This window comes from Ambystoma mexicanum, chromosome 6q, assembly GCF_040938575.1.
Source record: "Ambystoma mexicanum isolate Mex_15411 chromosome 6q, UKY_AmexF1_1, whole genome shotgun sequence".
NCBI classification, from domain to species: Eukaryota; Metazoa; Chordata; class Amphibia; order Caudata; family Ambystomatidae; genus Ambystoma; species Ambystoma mexicanum.
In genome coordinates, this window is record NC_090937.1 from 236,314,916 (window position 1) to 236,337,964 (window position 23,049).

The 23,049-nt window shown below is 45.7% G+C and overlaps 1 protein-coding gene across 1 annotated transcript in view; it reads left to right on the forward strand.

Annotated features, from left to right (window-relative positions):
* Positions 1-23,049, forward strand: part of LOC138515934 (NACHT, LRR and PYD domains-containing protein 3-like) — a 661,296-nt gene that overhangs the window by 418,974 nt on the left and 219,273 nt on the right. The window contains exon 4 of the mRNA XM_069630701.1: positions 11,419-11,505. Within this exon, the coding sequence (XP_069486802.1) occupies positions 11,419-11,505 (87 nt within the window). The remainder of the gene's footprint in view (positions 1-11,418; positions 11,506-23,049) is intronic.

The window sequence follows — 23,049 nt, forward strand, 5'->3', positions numbered from 1 at the left end:
CACTAAATTTGGGTTTGCACAGGCGATGTTCTGCCACCTTGCCTCATATCCTCTCCTGGGACATTCTTGCTTCTTTGCAGGATCAGATGGCTGCAGGAAGTGAACATATTTAATGGATTGTGTTTTTCAAAATGGCCAACGCAATTCTTCCCATTCCAGCGATGATGCTTTTTCTGCTGGCGCTATTAGCGTTACCTCTGGAGTTGGGGCACATTCAAACCAGGTTGCGATGCGGTGCTAATACTGCTGCATGACCCGGCTGTAACTCTATTTCCGTTCGGCGGAAATTGCGCTGGATTGTGATGAGGTCCATGTGCAGTGGCCAAAACATAACGTGTCTGAGTTTCTCTATTTGGTAGGGATAGTGGTCTCCCACTGGTTCTCTGTGTAATTTCAAACTCTGGTTCTCAGGTGATAGCGTGCTGTACACTTCTTGACAGTTTCAGGGCTCTAGCACCCATCAAGCCTCTTGACATCTAAATACAGCCTCAGGTTTTGCACCCTACCACTTCTTGACATCCTAGCACAGTCTTAGGGTTATAGAATGCATACCCTTTTTGACGGTTTCAGGGGTACAGTGCCCAGCTCTCAGAGTAAGACAGTCTCGGGGATATGATGCCCAGCTTATTATGTTTGACTGCCTCAGGCATATAGTGCCCCGCACACTATGTTTGACAGTTTCAGGGTCATAGCCTTGGTCACCATGCCTGACTGTCACTCTGAGGGATATAGTGGCCAGCTAACCTCCAGGGATATAGTACCCAGCTCACTCTCTTTGACAGTCTCAAGGACGCCCTTTGGAATATGTGGCCTGCTTGCTCTCTCAGCCAGTACCAGATACTCTCAACCCCTGGTTGTGCCGCCCTCTGGGGCCAGGCTCCATCCTCCCAGTTCTCTCTGGAGTGACAGTTTTAGTATTCTGTTAGGGATTCTCACGCCATAGGTCGCTCACCTGATTAACTGTTCCATGGAAGATTCTTTCCTCTGCCAAATAGTTTTTTTAAAGCTTCCCAACATTCCTGAGCCCTCTCAGGATTCTCAGCTTTCTCAGATCTGTCCTGCATCTCTGCTCTCGCAAAAGTCTCAGGTCTCTTAGGCCATTCTCCTCTTTTTGTTCTTCAGTTCGTTTGGGTCACTCAGCTCTCCTAGACCTTTCAGTTCTTTGGGGTAAATCAACTGTTTGGGACCACTCAATTCTTTTGAGACACTCAACTCTCCTGAGCATTCAGTTATTTTGGCCCACTCATTTCCTTTGCACTAATCAGTTCCTCAGGCCACTCAGTTTCCTTGTGTCACTCAGTTCCCTTGGTCCATTCCACCCCTCTAGATTTTCTTAGCCAATTTAGCTATTTTTTGGCCTTCAGCTCCACTAGGTCATTCAGCTCTCCTGGGCTATTTAGTTCTCCTAGGGTATAAAGCTCTCTGACACAGTTCACATGTCCTAGATCCTTTTCCTCTCCCTGCTTTTCTCCTCGACACTGACAATGCTGCTGTTGCCACCATTTGCTCCTCTTAAGTGCATTGGTGGCTTGTGTCATTGTAAACTGGTTTGGTATTGGTTAGTCTCTAGTGAGCAATCTGTTAGTCTTTCTGGAAGGTTTTCTGTTTAATTAACTAAGAGAGCTCGCTGGTGGCTAAGCAGCCGATGTAGTGAGACGTGCCGCTGAGGAGCTCCGGAGTGATCCTAGCAAGATCTGGCAAAACTAGCATAAATTGGTTCCAGAAGACCGCCAAAGTCTCTCCACAGAGACCGGAACACCTGCTGCCCACCCGGGGAAGCCCTCGGAGAGAATCGGGTGGCGAAAGGAAGATAGACCACCGGAGAGGAATCGTCCCACGAAATCAAAATGGCGGACGCGCAAGCTGTGGGAGGACCCCGGCCGCGTAATACAAAGTGAGCCGGAAAATCTACATGATCGGCGAGAAGGACACTGGCAGCGCATAACGCAGAAACCAGTGCAGGGAAGACCCAAGGACACAGACGGGGACTGCAGCGCACAGCCTTCAGAGAGCCTGAGTCAACCCCACGACATGGAGACCAGCGCGACTGGAGGAAGTGGGATGCCGAAGCAGGGAGGCCCGAAGGCGTTGACGGGGACTGCAGTACACAACCTACGGGGAGCCTGTGTCAACCCTGCGACGCGGAGACCAGCACCGCCAGAGGAAGAAGGACGGCAAAACAGAGGAGACCCATGGACACACATGGGGATAGAAGCGTACAGTCTCCGGAGGGCCAACCCCGCCCGTGAAGCCCAACGAGGGGGTCAGAGGCACACAGAGACGCACCACAAAGAAGGCGGGCACTGGAGGTGAGGCTGGAGGAGAGAGAACCCCTGTATATAAATATTGAGGCCTAACCCAGTGCACGCGCAGCCGGCGAACACCGACATATCCAACGCAGGCAACACGAAGATCGTTGTTTCCAGTTACATACCTGGAAGGACACACGCAGCAGTCACAGGAAAGGCCTGAGCCCGAGGCGACATCCAACAACAAAAAGCGCCAGGGGCAATGAGGGCATCAAGGATACGAAGGTCCAATATATATACATGCCAGAAAAGTGTAACAACCTTATCACAAGGTGGAAGGCACCCGAGAAACATACACCTGAGAGACCCGCAAACACCGAGGAGTAAGGAGAACAGGGCAGAGGAAGAAGCAGGGGCCACGGCATGTGGGGCACAGCCAAGACCGATATTGGCAACACAGGCCAAGGACAGTACCCCCCCGCGATGCCAAACAAGAAAATAGAAGAGAAAACCAAGCAAGTAAGCATGGAAACCTTTACTAACGCATCTGGACACAAACAGTCGGCGTCAGCTGACAAGGCAGCAGCCGCAGATGACACCTAACACCAAGTGGAAGCCGCTAACGAAGGCCCGATACTGGAAGCAATTGCCTCCATGAAAGCATCCCTCGAAAACAAGATGGACACAGCAATAGGGGCTCTGAAAGCATCTCTAAAAAATAAATTGGATACGGTAATGGTAGACGTGGGCCTCCTCCGCCAGGACGCAAGAAACTTAACAGAGAGAGCGACGGCTACGGAACAGCATGTGCAGCAAAACACGGCAGGGGTTGCTGTAACACAGGCACAGATGTCAGAGGTATTACAGAGAATTAAGGTTCTGGAAAGGAGAGTGGAAGATGCAGAGGGGAGAGCGCGGAGGAACAACATCCGCATAATTGGAATTCTGGAAGGTAAGGAAGGCAAAGACCCCACCGAGTACGTGGAAAACATGCTCCTCCAGGAGGTCGGAGCAGGTACACTATCCCAGGGCTTTGTGGTAGAAAGGGCACACAGAGCCCTGACCGGAAGACCCCAGCCGGGTGCCCCCCCCCCGAGGGCGATGATTGCTAGGATCATGAACTACAAGGACAGGGAGAAAATACTAGCGTTCTCAAGGAGTAGGGGGGGAAATCACCAGAAACTCTTCCAAGATCACAATGTATCCGGACTATACGGCAATGGTTCAGAGGCAACGGGCACAGTTCGGCCCAACAAAAGAACGCCTCAGGGTCGCGGGCGTGAAATACATGCTCCTGTTCCCCGCTAAACTCAGGGTGATACACCAAGGCAAAACATGTTTTTTTTACTCCACCGAAGAGGCCCACACTTGGATGGACTCACAACGCATCCCTCAGCTGAGGCAGAGAAACGCTAGCAATGTCGGAAATAGACCCCGATGAGGAGTAACAAAGGCAACCTGGAACAAAGAAAATAAGCATTACATAAGTAAAAAAGAAGCTAGAAGGAAGCACAGAGGAGCAATCAGCCCCACTTTAGCTGTGTTGGCTGAGAGAAGCGGTGCCCACGGGAAGAATGAACTACTAGTTTGGATGTCAGTTCTAAGGCATCACGCTGCGGCGAGTCTGCCCCTCCCAAAGGAGCATGACGAGAGAAACGGCGCAGCCCGAGCAGGGGAAGGGTGGCTGGGCGTTCGTTTTCCAGTTTTTGTTAAGGTTAAGGATGTTGAATGGAATGAATGGGCGGCACATGGCACGAACTTCGGAAGGACTACTACAAAGGACATTAAAATAATACAGACAATAAGCGACCGGAGTAACATGGGGCAGGATCAAGAGGCAAAGATCCAGGACCAGAACATCGAGGGAGATGGGTACGAGGAGATCAAAGGGCAGGGTGCAAGGACACGGCAGTGGGATAATGAAGCCAGGCAAACAGAGAAGATCATGGGACCAGACAAATTAACAAAGCTACCTGAAATGTGAGAGGACTCAATGTGTACGTTTAGAGACTTAGGGTTTATGCCTGGCTGTACCAGATGAAAATCAAGATAGCGATGTTACAGGAGACGCACCTCACAAGAGACAGACAGGCCAAGGTGGATAAGAAATGGGGAGGACAGATATACAGCACCACATAATCGTACTACACACGAGTAGTACTAATATGGATTGCCCCGGGGGTCCCATTCCAGCTACTCAAGCAGGAGACCGACACAGAAGGACGGCTGGTATTAGTGCATGGCATGCTAGAAAACAAAGAAGTGTGCCCGGTCAACACCTACGCTCCGAATAATGATGCAACAGACTTCTTCAAAAAGCTGGCGCCCAAGTTAGCGCAATATAGGGAGGCAACGTTCTTCTGGGCCGGTGACTTGAACTACACCTTGAACCCCCTTCTCGACAGGTCTGATAATAAAAACAAGAAGCCGGCACCCCCAGCCAAAGAACTGCATAGGACCCTGGAGAAGCTACAGCTAGCGAACGTATGGAGGCAGGTACATGGAGAAGCGAGGGGTTATACACACTACAGTGCACCACATGGAACATTCACACATATAGACTATATATTCGCGGGCAGGGAATCATTACAAGATATCACGGGAATCACCATCAAAGCACGCACACTTTCTGATCATGCCCCAATAGTGGCGACATGGGCACACACCAATAGGAAAGCCCTGATTCCAACATGGCGACTTCGAGCAGAGGCCCTGAGAGAGGGTGAGTTTGAGGAACACCGCCAGGAGGTGATCGATGATTATTTCGAGCAGAACTAGGGCAGTGTTGAGAGTGGCGCCATATTATGGGACGCATTTAAGGTAGTAATAAGGGGAGCGGCAATAGGCAAAACAGGAGGATTGACGGGAGCGGCCATGAGGGAGTTGAATAAACTCGAGAGGGAGATCGAATTGAGAGAACAACGAGCGGGGATAGAGGGGGGGGGAACCGGGAGAGCTGATAGAGCTGTGGACTGAATGTATGTTGCTCTTGGAAAAACTAGGTCGACTAAACTACGGGAGGTACCTACAAAGGTTACACGCGGAAGGGGATAAACATAGTAGGCTCCTGGCCTGGCTCACCAGACAGGAGAGTAAAAAAGATCCCATAACGGTACTAGAAGACCACACTGGGACAGAGATCAGGGACCAAGAGCACATTAACACTCTGTTTGCGTGTTTCTACGAGCAACTATATGCCCCGAATCCGGAAATAGACCCAGAGGACATAGCAGATGCACTGGTAGAATTAGGGTTGCCGAGGCTAGCAGAAGAACAGGTCCAGCTATTGGACGTACCCCTCACGGTGGAAGAAATAGAGACTGTGATCACGGGACTTCCCACCGGCAAAACCCCGGGCCCGGATGGGCTCCCAGGAGAGTTCTATAAGACGTACAAGAGCGCCATTGCCCCGAAACTACTAGAGACATTCCAAGACGCATATGAGAGCATGCATCTCCCGACAAGCCGGTCGGAATCAATAATCGTCCCGATCCCTAAACCAGGGAAGTCCCCTAGGAAATGCGCCTCCTATAGGCCGATATCCCTTATCAATCAGGACGTTAAAATACTAACGGCAGTCCTAGCCAACTGCTTAAAACAGGTAATACCCACGCTGATTCACCCGGACCAAACGAGCTACGTTCCGGGAAGGAACACGTCTTGGAACCTCTGCAGACTTCACCACATGATAGATGAGACAAATCGACTACAAGACGAGAGCGTAATAGTGTCCCTGGACGCTGTCAAAGCTTTCGACGCTGTGCGCTGGGAATGGCTGGTGAGTGTACTCGCCCATTTTGGTATTGGGGACGGGTACCCCCGATGGATCAGATTACTATATAAGGAACCCGGAGCAAGGGTGAAAACTGGGTGATTAATTTCCAAAGAGCGGATGATACATAGAGGAACCAAGCAGGGGTGCCCGCTATCGCCAATGTTATATATCCTGTCCTTAGAGCCATTTGCGGTATTCCTTAGAGCAGAATATAGAGACACCTGACTAGACATAGATGGGGTACTCCACCAAATCTCGCTATACGCGGATGATATGCTCCTATTCGTAAGCAAGCCAACCACAAACCTACCCTGCCTCCTAGAAGCTATCGGGGCATACACCAGGCTCTCGGGCATAGCGATTAATAAAGAGAAGTCCCTCCTCTTCCCCTTGGCAGGTCTAACACACGTCCCCCCACATTGCCTGCCGGACCTGGGCCTGACATGGGCAGCCCGCACCTTCAAATATTTGGGTATCGGGATACATCATGACACTGCTGATACCCATACATCCAACAAGCTCGTCGATGACCTTCTGGGGGACACTCCCACTGGGAATGATGGGAAGCGCAGCCCTCCTGAAAATGGTGGTACTGCCCCGCTTATTATACTTCCTCACGAACATCCCATACAGCATACCCTGGGCCTTTTTTACCAAACTAAACACGATAACACGTTCATTCCTATGGGGGGGAAGGAGAAATAGGATCGCAATAAGGACCTTGCAGAAGGACTACGAAGAAGGGGGTATTAGACTACTTAGCAGGGCAGCTGCAATTTGCAGTAAAATGGCTGGGGGAAGACAAAACAATAGACGCACGCATTTTCCAGCCAGCACTTAAATAATATTATTTAAGGGAAATACTACGGCTTGACAGACCCCTGCTCGGAACCCTGCCGAACATGCTCAACATTGCAGTGGACTTATGGAAAAAAGTGTGGAAACTCCAAGGGGCAAAAGATCTGCAATCTGCACAAATCCCTCTAGCAGGCCTCCTGGGAGGGGACACAAACACATTAGCAACATATCGAGCACATTGCGAGGCTAAAGGTGTAGCACAAATTGGAGACCTGAGAAGGGAGGGAAGGTGGGCGGACTTCCACGAAATGGTAGACGAATATGAAATACATGTGGGTCAATTCATCCTATATACTGGCATGATAAGAAACATTACGAAAAGATGGCCAGATTGGGAAGACCAGGATGAAGAGACAACATTAGATGTATGGTATGACATTGCGGAGCGAACGCACACAACCTCCAGGTTATATGAACAGCTACTGAAAGTTAAAAACCCAACCCACAGGAGCAACACACGAGGCAGCGTTGGGAGGAGGAGTTGGGGAGACCCCTCAGCGACCAAGAATGGACCAAGGCCCTAGGATACCCAACAAAAGTATCCAGAAATGCAAGATTTAGGCAGGCGCAGATATATGTAACGCATAGAGCGTATCTCACACCCAAAAAGATGAATAAAGTTCAGATGGGAGGCCAGAACGGGTGCCCCCGCTGCTCATCGGAATAAGCGGACATGGTACACATGTTCTGGTCCTGCCCAGTGATACAGGAGTTCTGGGACGGGATCAGACTTAAGATAGCAAGAAGCGGACTCCAAATCCAGGCGGAACACCCTGAAAGTACCTACTGGGCCTCTTTTCGCGAGGGGGTAAACACGAATCGCATCTAGCGAAGATGAACTATTTAATAAGTATACTGGCCAAGAGAAGGATAGCAATGACATTGAAGTCAAGGGAGGGCCCGCACGTAGAAGCATGGTGGTCAGACCTTCAGAATTGGACGCAGGCAGAGACGGTGGTGTGGATGAGAGCAGTGACAAGAGGGGATGGAGAAACTGCGCACAAGTTGACTGCATGGAACACGCTAATACAAGACCTCTTTGGCCACGGAGAGGAGGGACACTGCGAAGATCCCACGGAAACAGAGGGTCTATAGACGAAATAGAAAGACTGAGCACAAAGCCCAAGAATAGAACATTATGCGTACCAGATCTGGTGTTCGACCCAACGGGAGGTCCGGACTGAACTAACAAAGTCATTGGAGAAATTATGAAATGACAGCGGAAGGGCAAGATCCGTGCAAAGTGCCAATAAGCCATTTGTGTTATGGTTGTTTGTATGTTATGTGTTTTGTTGTTGTTAAAAGAAAACAATAAAGACATTTTAAAAAACTAAGAGAGCTCGCACAGTTCCCAGCTTGCATCTATGAAGGTTTAAATTGCCCAGCGGCCTATCTGGTGAAACTCTCATCCTCTCTACACGACTCTGGGTCCACTGGTAGACCGCCTGCCGGTCTTCTCTGATGCTCTCTTGCCTGGCTATGGACATATAGGGGTGAATGCTTGCATTGCCTTGCTTTGAGTGTGTTTCACTGCTGATTATTATTCTGGAGAGGAGAGATGATTCCCTCAAGCTTTTCTCCCTGCAGCTCCCGTGGCTCCCACTTGTTCCACAGCTGAGCTGCTTGTCCCTCACTGCAGTGAGGTGCAAACTGCTCAATTTCATAACGTAGTTATAAAGCGGGCGAGTGAAAGGGCTTTACTGAAACAGAGAAGGCCTGTCTTGAGAATGGGGAGGAAGAATCGCCCGTCTTTTTGAGAAGGGGGACTCGCATTTCTATAGGGTGGACTCATGTCACTGTGGCAAAACTCTGGGGATCCCCAACCAGTGCCCCTTTCAGGTAGCTCAGTGCTTTGGCTGAGAGCCCAGTTAGACCAACTTTCCTAGCTCTCACGGTCCTCCTGAGGTCGTCGAAGTGGTCAGGACGCTGTCTTTGTCACACAGGGAAAGGCTCACTCTCATTCTCTGGCAAATTTAGAGAGCTTTCCATTGGGTCTTGGGTAAAGATGAATGTTTGCTCTCTGTCGGCACCTTATTTGCCAGTGTCAAAAATGACTTTGGAGACCTTCCAAGCTTGGAATTCTTCCTTTTATTTATTTTGTAGTCTATAATTGCAGGTGTTTGCCCAAATCAGCTATCCTTTTACAACCTGGCTGTGACCAGTGCTCTCCTGGCAGAGTTTTGTTTGTGAAGGTCCCTTTCATGTATTTGAGAAGCGGGTGGCCTATTGTTTTTGCAGCCATAGAGTCCCTTATTAACAATACTTTCAATGTACATGACCTCCAATATTCTAGACAAAATTAATTGACAGGGCAGGATTCATTCTGTTAACCCACAGTTTGCTGCTGTGCATTGGTTCACTCTCTTCTGTAAATAATCCTGCTCTGATGTTTAAGATTATCCTTCTTTGCCTTCACCTCTGGATCTGCAGAGTGAGTGGTTAGGACATCAAAAGAAAGGTTTTGTTCTGGGAACTGGATATTTGCATGTTGCATTGACTCCATTGAGACAACTTGACTTCCTATCTACATAATTAAAGTATTTCTGACTGGGACCTATAGGCAATTGGGTTGCTAGAAATGTTTGAGTGATTTGTGTGCTAGTATGTCAGACGCTTTGTCTGTGGTTAGCAGCATGGCACACTTTCCAAAAGCCATGAGATGATCGTTGCCATTGAATCCCTTCGATTAGGGTGCCCTTGAACTTTTTTATGCCACGGTTTGGCTTTTGATGGTGGTGAACTTTGCTCCTAAGGCTCGGTAGTTGGGTGGTCCTCTTGAGCAATTAAAGAGGTTTGGAGTTCTTCCCAGTTAAGGACATTTTTCCACTAGGTCTGTGAGTTTTTCAGACTTTTCTCGTTTGTTTTGGACGAGACATTGTCCTTCCAATTTCTTGTATACCGTTGATTTAGGTTGGGCATTAGCAGAGTGTTTGGGGTGTGCAGAGTACTTTGCATTGTGATTCCTTATTTAGCAATTTTGGTGCAGTTTGCAAGGGTGACTAGCCCCCTGTGGTAACATTAAGGAGGTGGATTTGTCAAGCTCAATCTTTGGTTTGAATGTGGAAACACTAAAACGTTTTCTACAGTTTAGGGTTTTTGGATTTAGGATATGGCAGCTTAATGGGCTAAATTGTAGAGTTGAAATTGAAGGACTGCTGAAATTCCTTGACCTGGAAAGGGACCCTCTCCCATAGACCTTTCTGGAGCATTGTATAGTGGTGACTGGAGGTTCACAGACGGAGATTTCTGCAACCAGTACTCTTGACTTGGTAGTAACTGGTGCCATATATAATTATTAGACTGTAATGGGAGGAAAAGGGACACGGTTTAAATCTGCAGATCTATTGCAAATGATCTCTATTACATCGAGGAATACCATTTCATTTGACAGTCTTTACATTCTATCCATCCAAAAGCCGGGGGTACCTGACCTCAACTGGTTGGGTATACTAAACAGAAGGTTTAAGGCTGGTGGGGATACGGTTGTATTAAAGGCAGGTGTTGTATTACTGCTCTCCCCTTCGGTTCCGGCTATAATACTGTATTAATACATAAGCATTGCAGCCGGAAAGAGTTTGCGATTTAGTGCTGAGTTATAAAGTTATGAAACAAACAAAAAACAACCTATCGATGGAACAAAGTTAGGTTGGCGAATGTATGGTTTGTTTTCGGGGTTCCATGTGATAATATCCCCGCAAAACTGTTGCCATACAAGAATGGCGCCGTTTTTGTTGCAGCGATATTACCCCATGGAACCTGCGGGGTACACCCCTGCAAACCCCATATTTTTTTTAAGGGAGTGGGGGACAACCCTGCTCCCATTTACCCCATAAAGTATCCCCATGAATAATGTCGTCTATGCCGTTTCCCGGCGACTAGATGTATGGTTACATTATTTATGGGGATAATATTACCTGATAACGTTTTCGGGACCTACCTTTCTTTCTAGGACGTATTTTAGTGTTTTGTGGTTACTTGGTTTTTTTACTTGTGAAAGTGTCCATTGACTTTACATTTTTTTGCTTTTCACAATATATTTTCGCGCGCGTGTGTGTGTGTGTTCGATGTTTGGTTTTGCATAGGGCCATACATATTGTAAGAGCTAAAAGGAGTTTTCCCAGGCTTCCAGGATGGCCTCTGATCTCCTCTCGACCCTCCTGTTCTTAACTTCATAATGGGACACCAATTCAGGACCTGGGTTTCCTCTCCCGTAATTGGTGTTCCCGCGAAACCCTTCCGATCTGGCAGACCCACCTTACTGTGTGCTTGAAGCACAGGAAGTGGAGGGCTCCTTTCTGGCCCTATCACGTGCATTGAAAAGAGCAGAAGAAGTTCCATTGCTTTAAAGCCTGACCTTTTCTGGACCAGCAGTGTTTTAGCCCAGTGTGGGACGGGATAGGAAGTATCAAGACAAGATGTGGGATGTCACTGGATGGGTGAGCACTGTTTCTGAAAATTGCAAGATGGTGACATATTGTGCTCCATATGTACTGTTCATTTGCCAGCTAACACATCGCTCTTATGTTGCCATCATAGGTTGGGTGAAAACGCCTTGGACATGGAAGCTGTGAAGGTACTCTGCGGCGTCCTGGACTCTCCACAATGTAAACTTGAATTACTAGGGTACGACACTGCCCTCTTTTTCCATTGCTTCATTAATTCAGAATGATTAAATGTTTAGCTTGAAAGTATATTAATGCATCTTAAGCTTATTACGACTTCTCCCGCTGCCCTGGAGGCATCATAAAGTGGTAGCAAAGCAAACAGCACATTTTTGGTATTTAGAAACATTCAAAACGTACTAACAGTGTCATGCTAATTCCTTGCGAACCCCCGAATTGACTGTATCAGTTACGTGTTTGAAATTTTGCAACATCTCCTTTTGCAAAGTATATGCACATTTTGTGACTTAGGCATTTGCCCTTTTGTGAATTCTATTCTCAACTCTCCACTATCGCCCAGCGGGGCCTACACCATCCTGTTGGGTCAGCCGCACCTCAGCAGTGGAAAAGCTTACCCTTCCCCAACAGGACGCACTTCAGCTCCATCCTCGAGCTGGGCAAGCAGGCAGGGCCAATGGCGTTTAAATGCTGTGCCACCGTTGTCATTCCTAGTGTCTGGATAACTTGATAAATGTTGATCTGGCAGTCGTTTTACCAACGAATATTCACCACAATTTTTGTAGGTCCAATTGTTTGCTGCAAAATGCAGGGCGGGGGCATTGAACAAGGCAATATGGGATTTCGAAAGAGTGTGGGGTGGGAGAGAGGGAGAGGTGGTGGGTCTCACCCTCATTTTGCTGCAAAATAATTGGTTAATAAATTCCGGGGGAAAACACTGCCCTGAAATCTGTTCGGTAAAAACACATAGGGCTTCATTACGACCCTGGCGGAGTGGGTTTACGCCAGCGGTATTCGCGGCGGACCCGTCCGCCCTACTACGAGTTCCCGTAGCGCCATGGAGCGTTTTCTGCCTGGTTTTTCCGGGCGGAGAAATCCATGGCGCTACGGGACCTTGTTGTTAATTACGCCACTGTATTTTACGGTGGCGTAATTAACGCCTTCCCCACTCCCATTATACCCTATGGGGCAAAAATGGGAATGGGGAAGGGTAAAATGGGGAATGGGGATTTACCGCCCCGCCAAGGTCGGAATGGGGCGGTAAATCCGCCAACCCCCATGGCGCTATCGGCAGCTTTCCGCCGTGCTCCATGGTGCATTTTGCGCCACGATTTCCGCCAGGGTCGTAATGAGGCCCATAGAACCATTTTACAATAAAGAGATGAGATTTTAGTGAACACCCGTAGTTATCAGCCAATCGGGTTACTCGGAATGCAGGGTGTATTTGCTGATACCAGCTGCTAGTTTGAGCGAGTTCTTCACAGTTGACTCTGCTCCCATGTCACGTGCTGAATGTGAGAACCGGCATGAGCGATAATACGGTAAGGCATGGAATGGGCGTGGACAAGTGTTATTGTTGGTGCATTCTCGCATAGATAACAGTAGAGCATATATGAGTGCTGCTCCTTGAATGATAGACAGTGCCGGCCCCTCTGGTCCACGCGCGTGCACATAAATATATATATATATATATATACATATACACACACACACACACACACTACACGGCCTGTGGTAGCGGCCCTGTAGTTATGGTTAAGTTGCTCAAACCATAGGAAGAACACTTTTTGGGCGGCTTATAACTTCACCCTTATTGAACGAATCCTCACGAAACGTTGCAAAGAAAGTATATGGCACCATCAGATTGATCCTGCAATGTTTGGTGAGGTTTCGTCAAGTGGTGGCAAAGTTATAGGGGGGGTCCCAAAATGTGTGGCTTTTCCCATAGACGTAATGGGAAAAGAAATGTGCTCACATCTACAGCCCAAACGTTTCTTCAAGCACTACATATTTCTTTCCTCCCTGCACCCAGCTATTGCATTGAGAATGATAGCTCTTTATAAATGTACCAACTGTATCTGGTGTATTGTGCACCGATCTAGCACACTCGGTCCCTCTTCCTATGCACTCTCTTTCTCTTTCTCTCTGTCTACTTATATCTAGCTGAGAGGTGCATGTTTGCTAGAGCCACCATAGGCATTGACAACAGCTGCGCAACCAGAGTAAAAACACAGATAGCTTGAGGGGGTGCGTCCTGTGTATTTTTCTCTTTGCAAAAGCAGTTGTTAAAAACAAGTATTTAATGATGCTAACATTGCAACATGGACCTTTTTAAAATTTTACAATACTCATTTCTAATGATCATTTCTTGTTTTAGACATTAAAATAATGTTAGATGTCACTTACTGAACAAAACACATCATACGCTAGAATAACCATATGAATTATTTTCTGATGGAAGGTTGTCATTTTAAGTTGGACAGTCTCTTACACTCCTATTGTGCTCTTTTGAAATACCCATATGCGAAAGGGGAAGGGAACCAACAGCATCAATGAGGGTTCCAGCCTGCTTTGCATGAAATCAATGAGAAATTTGGTGGGGATAGGAATGACCACAGAACTTTACGTTTGACAAATATTCTGTGATAAGAGTTTTTATGATTAAATCATTACATATATAATTAGAGTTTCCTGTTTTAGGGGGGGTTTATTTTTACTTCCGAGGGTGTTCTTCCAGTGTTTTCAACATCTTTCACTAAAGTGAAAAGTGCTTACAATTGTCTTGTAAGCACTTGGTAAATGCTCATCATAATTAATTGCTGCATGCGTAAACAATGGGGCTTTCATTGTAAAATATTTGTTCAGGGAGGTGAGGTTCGAGGAGACATTGTGGGCCCAGATCAATTTCAACCCATCCAACACTAAGTGGGTTCCCTCTTGCACCAGTTTTGCCCCCTCCCCCTTCTTGTATGCCTTCTAAAATAAAATAAATCGACCAATACATTCCTAAACACAAAAATATAGTTGAGAACACTATGGCCACAAAATAGAGGCCGCTGTCACATGAGTAGGCTCTAGTAGCACTAACATTTCCCCTACTTGTATCTACATTTGTAGCGTTGTCATTGATGGCCCTCATCTCAGCCATGTTTTAACCTAGAGAGTGAATACAATGGATTAAGTGCAATTGCAATCATTTAGAAAACATAAACTTTTTGTTGAGGGAAAAAAGGAGATAAAAGGGGTCCAAAGAGAAAAAGTGAGAGGGAAAAGAGAAAGAAAAACACTGAAGAGAGTCTATAAAGAGCCCCGCTTCCCTTTCCTTGTTGGCCATCTTGGAAAAGGATTTTACTTCCTACAGCGGGATGCCGTGTGCCTCCCGGTGTAGAAAGAAAAATCCTTTTTTTTAGCAACCCGGGTTACTGCTTTGGCAACCTGGGGTGCTAATGGCCTTCATCCCTCATTGCAGGGGCTGGAAAGGGGGATAACAGTCCGGAGCCTTCATTATCCGCCCTCACTTTGCTTAGGCCGATAAGTTGGGCTGGCGGGCCGTTATCCCACGTTCCAGGATGAACGCCACATTATTCCCATTAGCATAACACAAAATGCCAATGGAAATGTTGAAAAATCTTATTGAGTCTGTGTACTTTACTAAGAAATGTAAAGTAGATGGAGTTTATAAGATTTTTTCTTTAGTTCTAGTTTTTAACTAAGAAAGATGTTTCCTAAAAGAATCTTTTTGTTGTTGTTTTTTTATATATTTTTCTTTTTATTTTTTGCAGGAGAGGTTAGAACATAAGGTGAGGAGGGAAATGAGGGAAGATGCACCAAACACTGATATGGAGGGGCAAGTGGACAGGGGAAGATTTTATGTGTGTGTTACATCTAAGGTAGAGGGCAATGTTTTTCATGCTCCTTGATTACAGCTTCAAAAGCACTTCAAAATTGCTCCCCCCTGCAGAGTAGTGTGTTGCAGTGTATACAAAGGACTGTTGTTTTCGAAAGATATAGATCAACAGCCTCTTTTATTGCTTACAAGGCAGCTGGTGGGATTTTGTGTCCCACAGAAGTAAGCTGTGTGGTTACAGAACTGGTTGAGGAAAATGAGAAGGAGGAAGACAGCCTACTACTTGCAAAGAAAGGAACAGCCTTTCTGAGAGCACTGCAGTGGTTGAATTAGGTGTGGTGGTGCATGGAGGTGGTCCATGTAGTCCGCGACAGAGTACAACGTTGTACTCAGTGAATTTCACTTTGGTAGATTTAGCCTTTCATACATTCCCAGCAGTGGTAAATAACTGCCACACCATGATTCTCTCTTGATGCTAGAGGTAGGCACTTCCTCTACCTCATCTTCTTGGTCCTCTCCATAGTCTTTGGAAGTAATGTGCTTTTTTTGTTGTGTAGGTCCTCCAGCTGGTGGTGGCTCTTGTGGAGGAGGGATGGTAATAGCCGATGCCATTTTTAAGATAAATAGCAGTTTTGCTAATATTCTTCCAAGTATGTGCTCTGTACTAGATTGTTAATTAGTAAGATTAGGTGTAGGAGCTGTGCAAGGGGAACATTTTGAGCTTGAAAGTTCCTAGATCAGTAGAACATGCAGTTCCGAACTGTCTGTGAAGCACGGACCCGATCGCGAAATGCGGACGTGTTCGCAAACACATCATCATGCCATGCGCCAGCACATGGTCACGTGACACTTTTCGGAAGGTCCACGATGATGTCAGCTGTTCGTGAACGTTGACGGATACAAAAACTGTGGAAAAAGTTGCAAAAAGTGAATAGAAGTGTTAAAAATGATGCTAGAAGGTGGGAAATGGCAGATTTTTAAGGTGAAACTTTGTAAATTGGACAAAAATGTTGCTATATTGGGGTAAGTATGATATTAGTAAATTGTAGGAAACTAGTATACACTGGTAAAAACCCATGAAATTCACAGAAAAAACTTTGTTAAAGGGACGTCATGGTTACGTTGCACTAATAAAAACCCTTTGAAATTCAATGAAAAAACGTTGTTAAAGGGACGTTATCATTCCAAGTAAAACTGAAAAAACCTCAGAAATTCGCCAGGTATGGTAAGCTAAGCAAACATAATTCGCGGCACTGTGTGCATTGCTAAGACTAACACCCAAGACATCAAAGATGACATCACAAATGCAGTAGCGAAATGTGAGACATAACACCTACTACAAACTGTGCAGTCATGCTACAGGGGAGCAGCAGTGGCAGAGCTGGAGCCAGCAGGGTGTGGCACAGTCCTAGGGGAGACCAGGGAGCCATCTCCAAAGCATTTGTGGACATTAGCTTTTTGGAGCAAGGAGAGGAACAGGCAGCAAATGATACAGGGTATTGCATGGCAGGCATGTAGAAAATTGAGACTGGAAAGGAGGCAGCACTAAGGCTCTTGTGAAGACTTATTGGAGAAGCCCCAGCCCAGGACAGGTGGAGTTGGGAAGAGTTGGTATTAGAGAAGCTAGAGATTGGCCCAGTTAAGCAGCAGATTTACATAGCCAATGTGATCAGAGAGAACTTTATAGGCAGGAAGGGGAGGGATATAAAAGGCCAGCAGAATCAGTTGGCAGTGAGAGGTGCTTGGATGTGGTTAGAAGAAAATCACATGACCAGAGGGGAGTGCGCAGCAGGTGGAGGGTTGACTTGTAGAATACCTATGGAATGCGTTGAGAGAGTGAAGGTAAGGTGTTGGCACTGAGAGTTTGGTGCCAATTTGGTTATTTCTGAGTGGGTGTGTGAGAGAGTGTTTGAATATATTTTGGAGGGACAGGAGAGTAGGTTGAGGGTACAAAGTGTGAGAGAGAGAGTGAGATGGAGAGAGACAGAAGTGAGAGGCTGGATTATAGTGGTGAGTAGAAGCAGGGTTAGTGTTGGGAGGAGTGAGACTCAGAGAGGTAAGCAGATAATATTAGAGGGAGCTGGAGAGTAGAGATAGGGAAGAAAGAGAGATAAGACCAGGAGACAAAGTGTAGAGAGGAGGGATCAGGAGAGTGGATACAGGAGAAGGAGAGAGAGAGGTGACAATCAGACTACCCTGCTTAGAAAGTCCCTGAAGGACTTGCTGTAGCAGGGCTAGCCTAGACAGCAGGGGCTACATGGCTTTAGAGGATCAGTACAGTCCTGAGAGCAGGTTGAGTCGGGAGCCTTGCCTAGGGCGGCGAGTCGTAGAGGCTGGGAGGAGCTTCAGTCAGAGGATTCTGCTATACCTTGGTGTTCCAGTGTTGCCGTGTAGGCACATGGGGCTAAGGTAGCTGCCTAAGTGGTTAGTCTGTTTTTCTTCAAGGCTTGCATGCTTTCTTGGCTGTCTGTTGGCAGCTCCCTGGTAGATTTAGGACGAGTGGAGCATCCTTCGTTTCCTTCAGTACCTCTTTTAGGCAGTTAATGGGCCTCTCTCTCTCTGCTTTTTTATTATGGGAGCACATAGATTGGTGGGGCTGGGAACATGTCCTTCTCTTGGCAGAGCCCAGAAACTCAGTCAGATCTTTACTTCTGCCTCTCATGTAATTGCCCGGAACTCATGGCCATTGACTCGATGCAGGTTCCACTTCTTCCTCATCACTTTATCAGCAGGAAACACCACATGTGTAAACAAATATAGATATATTTATTTACTCCTCTCCTATGGGGAGAGAAATGGTCCAATGCAGGTTTTATTTATTATTTTTTGGTTTCTGTGTGTGTGTTTGATTGGTGCCGAGCAAACATCTGGCTCAGGTTAGAGGTGTAGCCCTTGTTTTCTTTGATGCAACAGTGTTGTGAGGACAATATGGTGAGAACCAGATGATTAAAGTAGCCCAGTGGGTGTTCCAAAGGCACATACTTTGCTGACCACTCACGAAATAAACACTGCCATTTTTAATGTGCTAAAGGGTAAGTGCACTGCAAGATACAGTCACTGATGTCATGGCAATCTGTAAAAATGGGAGCACGGAAAATATTCATTAATACCTTTCAAAAGAGCGCCCAAAGACCTATCTGCCAGAGTATTATCGAGAGATATTATCTGCACCTGTTCAGTTCAATTTAGGTGCGAAATCAATGCAAAGTTGGCAGTAATTACTTTGTGGTATTTTACCACAAAGTAATTACTCTGAAATGTTTCATAAAATTATTTTCTTTAATTATTTTTCTTTTTTCTTTATTTTTTTGAAATTTGGCCGTCTTCCCCATGCTCCCTCTTCATCTTCATTACTGCCTCTACCCCACACGCTCCCTAACCCCTTTTTACCCCATTCTCACAATTACCTATATTTTTTTCGATGAAATTTCAAAGTAATTACTTTGTGGTAAAGTACCACAAAGTAATTACTGTCAGCGAAAACAACGGAATACTGATAGCCACGTTCCACGGAGTGGAGTTTGTATCGAGACAGGTCGAGATGATTGCATCCTGCCCGTCGAGTTGGTCTTGAGATGGATCGTAGAGAAGGTTACATCGGCTCGAAGTGCGTAGAGTGACAAAGGCAGATCCAGGGGTCCTGTGGCAGCAGGAAGTTACTCAAATACAGTTATATCTGCTTGAAAAGCAGATAGAGGAGGGAGACAGAGCCCAAGGTTTTTCCTTTGCATCTTGGTTTCTGGAGGGCCCAGTCCATGGTCTTCATGAATAAGGTGAGCCCTTGCTCCTTCCATCTCAGAGCGGAAGGTTGCCAGAGAGGCAGTGGACAGGATTCTTGGTCCATTGTTCCGACAGCAGGCAGGACTTGTCCACACAGCAGTTCAACTCAAATAATCCTCTGGGATGGGTGAGGGGGAAGGTCTTTCTCCTTCTTTGGTGGCCTATATCTTTACCCCTTGTGGCAGAAAACTTTGGACAGGCTGTTCCCCGATAGTACTCTCCTTCTGATGTCCACAAATGATTAAAGGGATACTCTTGTTTGATTTTGGATAAAACACTTTCCCAGATGGTGAATACACAAAAGGCCCTGACAGCATGAGTCACTAGAAACCAGGCTGACAATAAAATGACACCAAAGAGTCTTGGCCAGTATAAATGCAGATTCCCCAAGCCATCGTGTCAAAATTAGACCTGGCTTATGTTTATTAATCTTCCACCAATCCCTCATGGCATTCAATTATTATATCATTTGGATCAGGGAGTTAATGGTTAAAGGCAGTCCCTGGCTGTTGGAACGTTGCGCTCCATCAGGCTGTTTGCAGGAATGTACATGTTGCCCTCTAACTACATGTTGCCAACTACAAGGCAGATGCTGAGAGTTCAGAAGTGCCAGCATGTAGCATTTTGATATTAGGTCTGATTAGGAGGGCACACTGTCATAGGAACTTCCAGCATCATTTTGGAAAAAAAAAAATGAAAAAGGCCACCTGCTGAGACACACCAGTGGTGGCCATTTTGACACAAATGGCCAATCAGATAATATATGGGTTTCATCAAAATTGTGTGCAGTGTCTTTTTTCCACAGGAATGAAGTGCTTTCAAATGTTAAAACAGGTAATGTATGTAGTATGCGCCTATCAATTACATCGACACTAACATACATTACTTAAATGTACAGAAAACATATTTCATAACTTTACATTTACATTTCAAATGTATACATGTGGAGGAACGGCACTACACCACCACACAATATCATCTTGACAGCTAGTCCCACGGCACTGTTGTGTCCTGCCACTGGGACCCTGAACAAGCTGGAGGAACGGCACTACAACGCTATGCAAAATCAGCTTGACGCTAACGCTCAAGTGGTGTGGAGTGGAGCCGAGCTGAGCGGGGGCAAGAGCCAGCTATTCCAGCCATTCCTCATTGTTCTCGTTCCTTGCTGTAGTGAGGTGGACTCGTGGACTCATGGTGAGCCGGACTGGAGGTGATTCTTGCTGGAGATGCATGGAGTTGGTTGGACCTTAAGACTGTATTAATTTGTGACAGAGACACTGACACATTTGTTTAGTACCACCTTGGGGACTAGCTTAATAAATGTATCTAATCAGGACCTCAATGCTGTATTACATTATGTCCCAGATAAAGCAGGTACAAAAAATGCACTTAAATATAAAATCCCTAAAAGGTTACGTAGGACTAATACACGGGATACTCTAGCAAGGGATAGGTTAACTTCCTCATTGCCAAACTCTAGTCAATACACTCTGGGATTGTTGCCCATATTGTCAAGCAGCCGACATAACGGAGTACAATCTGGACTCACTGATTTGCAATCTAATGTTTCAAAGATTTTAGAAAATCTTGGGAACTTTAGGCAAATAGTCCTGGGTTCTTTAAGTTTCATTGATGATATGATCCAAACTTTAAATAAATCAGTAGTTACTTAGCCCATAGTAGTTCAAGCAAAACTCTAGCCTGTGAAGAAGGTGTCTTTTTTTAGTTGAGCAAGAGTGATTTGGTTAATTCTGATAAAGAACCTTACATCAGAGGAATGTAAACTCAGACTGTGCACCCATCTCTGTATTCAGGGCATGAGATGAAGACATGTTCTCCTTATTTGCCATGTGCATTCCAGAGACTGCCCCTTTTCTAAGCGTCTTCGAGGATCTCAGGCCTTTAAAAGCAAATATTGTTTAGTCAACCGTGTCCCTCTTGAATAAGTTATCACATTGGATTAAGGCAAGAAAAATCGGTCCTAGTATACACTCACAGAAGATCATAAACCCTCTGAGGGCCTACTCTGTGGGTAACAGAGAGAAATATACTCAGGGCGATTGCGCAGTGGTTAGTTTTGCTGACTTAAGCACAGCTTTAAGAACATTGAACTCTAATCTGGCCATAAATTCTGAATCAAGAAAGATCAACATTCTCCCATTGCCATATTGCTATCAAACCCTCTCTAGTAATGATTTAGGCCACAAGGCTACATTATTGACTCATGTGCCTAGATCATTCAATATAAATAATATGTGCAAGCAGACCCAATTAGGCGAGGTAATAGTAGTTATGGGGCAGTAATCCCCCCAAACTCACTTCTAATCATAACTGCCCCAAATCACAGATAACTGAGCACGGGGGGGGGTGGGGGACTCTTGTTGCTGAGGCCCACTTTGAGGGGATGGCACCTTTGGAGGTAACAGAATAGCCATCTGTTGTTTATAAATCCGAATGTGTAACCAACTGAGAATTACCCAAGTGTGTAGTTGGCATCAAAACCAAAGCCTTCAAATTCTCTTACAGTTTTGTCATGGATTTTGCAGGGCATTTTGGTGAGCTTGATAATCCAGAAATACCTTCAACGTTACAAACTTGCGATGTTATCCTGCTCCAAGAAACTTGGGCAAGTTGCGATTTACATGTTCTCGTCTTATCAAATTATGACCTCTAAAAAGAAACAAGGAAAACCCCTGGGGGGTCTGATCATCTCTATTAAGGCATCATTAAACGTAGATATCACTGTTCTGCCCACTAAGTTAGTGAGCTTGCAATGTTTATTACTGGCCGGTGACAAGGGTTCCTCGAATTATCTTGGGAATTTTAACATTAATGCACACTGACATTTTGTGGATTCCTCTTATTTGAAATAAAGGCCATAAACGAGAGGGCTTTGGAAACTGATGAAAGTGGCCATTCCAGGAAATCGTCCGAGGTGATGTTAACCTTAGGATTGGCAGTGGCCCTATGTATGACTTATTTGATGTGACAGAAGACATGGAAAATAAAATTCCAAAACCCAACATGCGTGACCCGGGAATTTGCATAAGTGGTCTAAAATTACATTCTTGGTTAATGAAGTGGGGTTTTTGCACCATAAATGGTAGACACCCCAATTAGAATCCAGGGAAATGTACCTTCATTGGTCATCAACACAAATCCAATATAGATTATTTTTGTATATATGCCCAAAGATGGAGCTCTATTCTTCATTTCAAGGTAGTGTCTGATCTGATAAGCTATCATAATGCTTCAGGTGTGAAAGTGCAATGGGATTTTCAGGACAGCATGATGAAACTGCAATGAGGTATTAACCTCTTGAAGGAAAAGATTAAGATCGGACACCACACTTTGAGATGGTATTCATAATCAAATAATTGGTTTAAAGTACCAACTGATTCAAACTATGCTTGACTCAGTAGTTACCCCACAGATGACAATAAAGATATACCATTAGCTTATGCATATAATTTCGATTCACCTTTTTAAGAAATAGGGATATCACAAAGTCAAATCTGGGCCAAGCAGGTTCAATGACAAAAGTATATCTGGCAAAATGTCTCTTTTGGCCCCTCTTAAAATCCCCAAACAGTGAAAAAGTTGAAATTGTGAAAACTCAACCAGAATATAAAAAGGCAATAACTGAGCGAAAAATCGATTGTGAAGTTGAAGCCTGGGAAGATCCCTGTATGGCAGCTGCTCAATCTGTAAATAAGGGCCCACAAAGTGAGGCGAACCACATCAGCACGGCTGTCTCTGACTTGACTGGGTGGAATATTTCCCAACCTTTTATGGTAATAAGGATATTAACATCTCTGACAATGGAGTTAGTCTATCCACGTTGCGTAGACCTACAATCAGATTCAGATGTTCTGAAATCTTAATAGAGTTGCTGGACTTGAAGTGGAGGGGAGCTGGGAGCGATATACTCCTGCTTATAGCCTAGAAGAGCCTGGTTAGCTTGACACCAACCGGTACTAGGAGCTACTTTTGGCTCCCCAGGCCAACGGATGCCGAACAAACACCTATGTGAATTTAACTCTGTGCACTTGGAACAGTCAATAAATAAACAATGGCACAAAACATCGATACAAAAGAATATTATAGGTTTGCATCTTATGTGGCAGTTAGAATATAGCA